The sequence below is a fragment of the Corvus hawaiiensis genome, chromosome 4, assembly GCF_020740725.1.
Source record: "Corvus hawaiiensis isolate bCorHaw1 chromosome 4, bCorHaw1.pri.cur, whole genome shotgun sequence".
NCBI classification, from domain to species: Eukaryota; Metazoa; Chordata; class Aves; order Passeriformes; family Corvidae; genus Corvus; species Corvus hawaiiensis.
In genome coordinates, this window is record NC_063216.1 from 19,020,590 (window position 1) to 19,021,843 (window position 1,254).

The 1,254-nt window shown below is 47.7% G+C and overlaps 1 protein-coding gene across 1 annotated transcript; it reads right to left on the reverse strand.

Annotated features, from left to right (window-relative positions):
• Nucleotides 1-258: 258 nt before the first annotated feature.
• On the reverse strand, nt 259-855 carry LOC125325078 (zinc finger matrin-type protein 2-like). The gene has a single exon (XM_048301783.1). The coding sequence runs from the start codon at nt 853-855 to the stop codon at nt 259-261; it is 597 nt and encodes a 198-aa protein (XP_048157740.1).
• Nucleotides 856-1,254: the final 399 nt, after the last annotated feature.

Below are 1,254 nucleotides of genomic sequence, written 5' to 3' on the forward strand. Positions count from 1 at the left end.
CCAAACAGAGCACTTCTCTGCACACACATGGCCACAGAGCAGCTGAGCATCCAGATCTAGGACACAGGAGAAAGGAAGCTAATGAGAGGCAGAGCTTGATCTGCAGCAGAGGTAGAGCATGGAATCGCTTTTCAACTCTTCCAGCCAGCTTCTACTGGTAGATTTACATGCAAGTCCTCAATCAAGTCTTTGAAGAATTATCCAGAGTACCCTGGGCAAAAACAAACTGTTTAGAGAAAGAAGAGAGTCTGGAGCTGCTCAGTGGTTCTTTTTGGTTGAGCCGAAACCAGAGAAACCCATCACAGCTGCAATTTTATCATCCTCTTCAAAGGTCAAATCTTCCTCTGCATGCTGCTTCTTCTCTCTCTGCTTCTCCTTCTTGTAGGCTTTGGCCTTCTCTTCCTCCTCACAGAGTTCCTTCATCCTCTCCTCAAGGTCATAGTCCTTCTGCTTCTCTGCCATCTTCTTGTTCTCCTCAAAGCATTTCTTCACCTGGTCCAGTGTGGAATGCTCCACCCGCATGGACATGCCCAGATTCCTCTGATGTTTTTTGCCATTAATGTGATCCAAGAAGTTAATGGAATCTTTCACCACACAGTCACATACATTACAGTAATACCCTCCCATCCCTGACTGAGGGGTAGTTTTGGTGATGACAATGGTTTTCCCCAGCTTGGATTTCAGGTCCACTTTGTAGTCTCGGTGCCGCAGAAGATCCCTTTTGACAGGCTGAGCTGGTTTGCCATCTTTCTTTTCTCTCTCCTCTGTGAGCCGCTTCTCTGCCAGTTTCTTGTATTCATCCTTGTCCCACTTCCGGCAGAAGTCCAGGTTCTTGGTCCCACTGCCTGATGCCATGGCAAGCTGAGGACACAGCACCAGGAACTGTTATTCCTTTTTCACCCTTCTCTCTCGATGCCCTCGAGCCACACGCTGGGCACCACGATCTGTCTTGGTTTGAAAGACAGGAAAGGAAGGCTAAGGAAGGCTGGAGCCTCCCTTGGAATGGAAAATGTAACCCCCTTCCCTCCAAATTATTATAATTTTGAAATTAAGGGGCTTCCAGGGAAAGTGATGAGAAATAGGAATAACAGTTGTCTACTAGTATATATAACAAGGCAATAATACAGAAACACTGCTTAACCTGACAGAGTTACGATACGACCTGACACCCCACTGGGCAGGGTGGCGGCTGCAGCCCTCTTGGGGTGACAGATGTGGTTCTGAAGTGGCAGTCCTGTAGAAGGGTCTGGTCTT

Bases quoted from the DNA above. Each gene is read 5' to 3' on its own strand.
- LOC125325078 (XM_048301783.1), bottom strand. From the start codon at position 855: ATGGCATCAGGCAGTGGGACCAAGAACCTGGACTTCTGCCGGAAGTGG.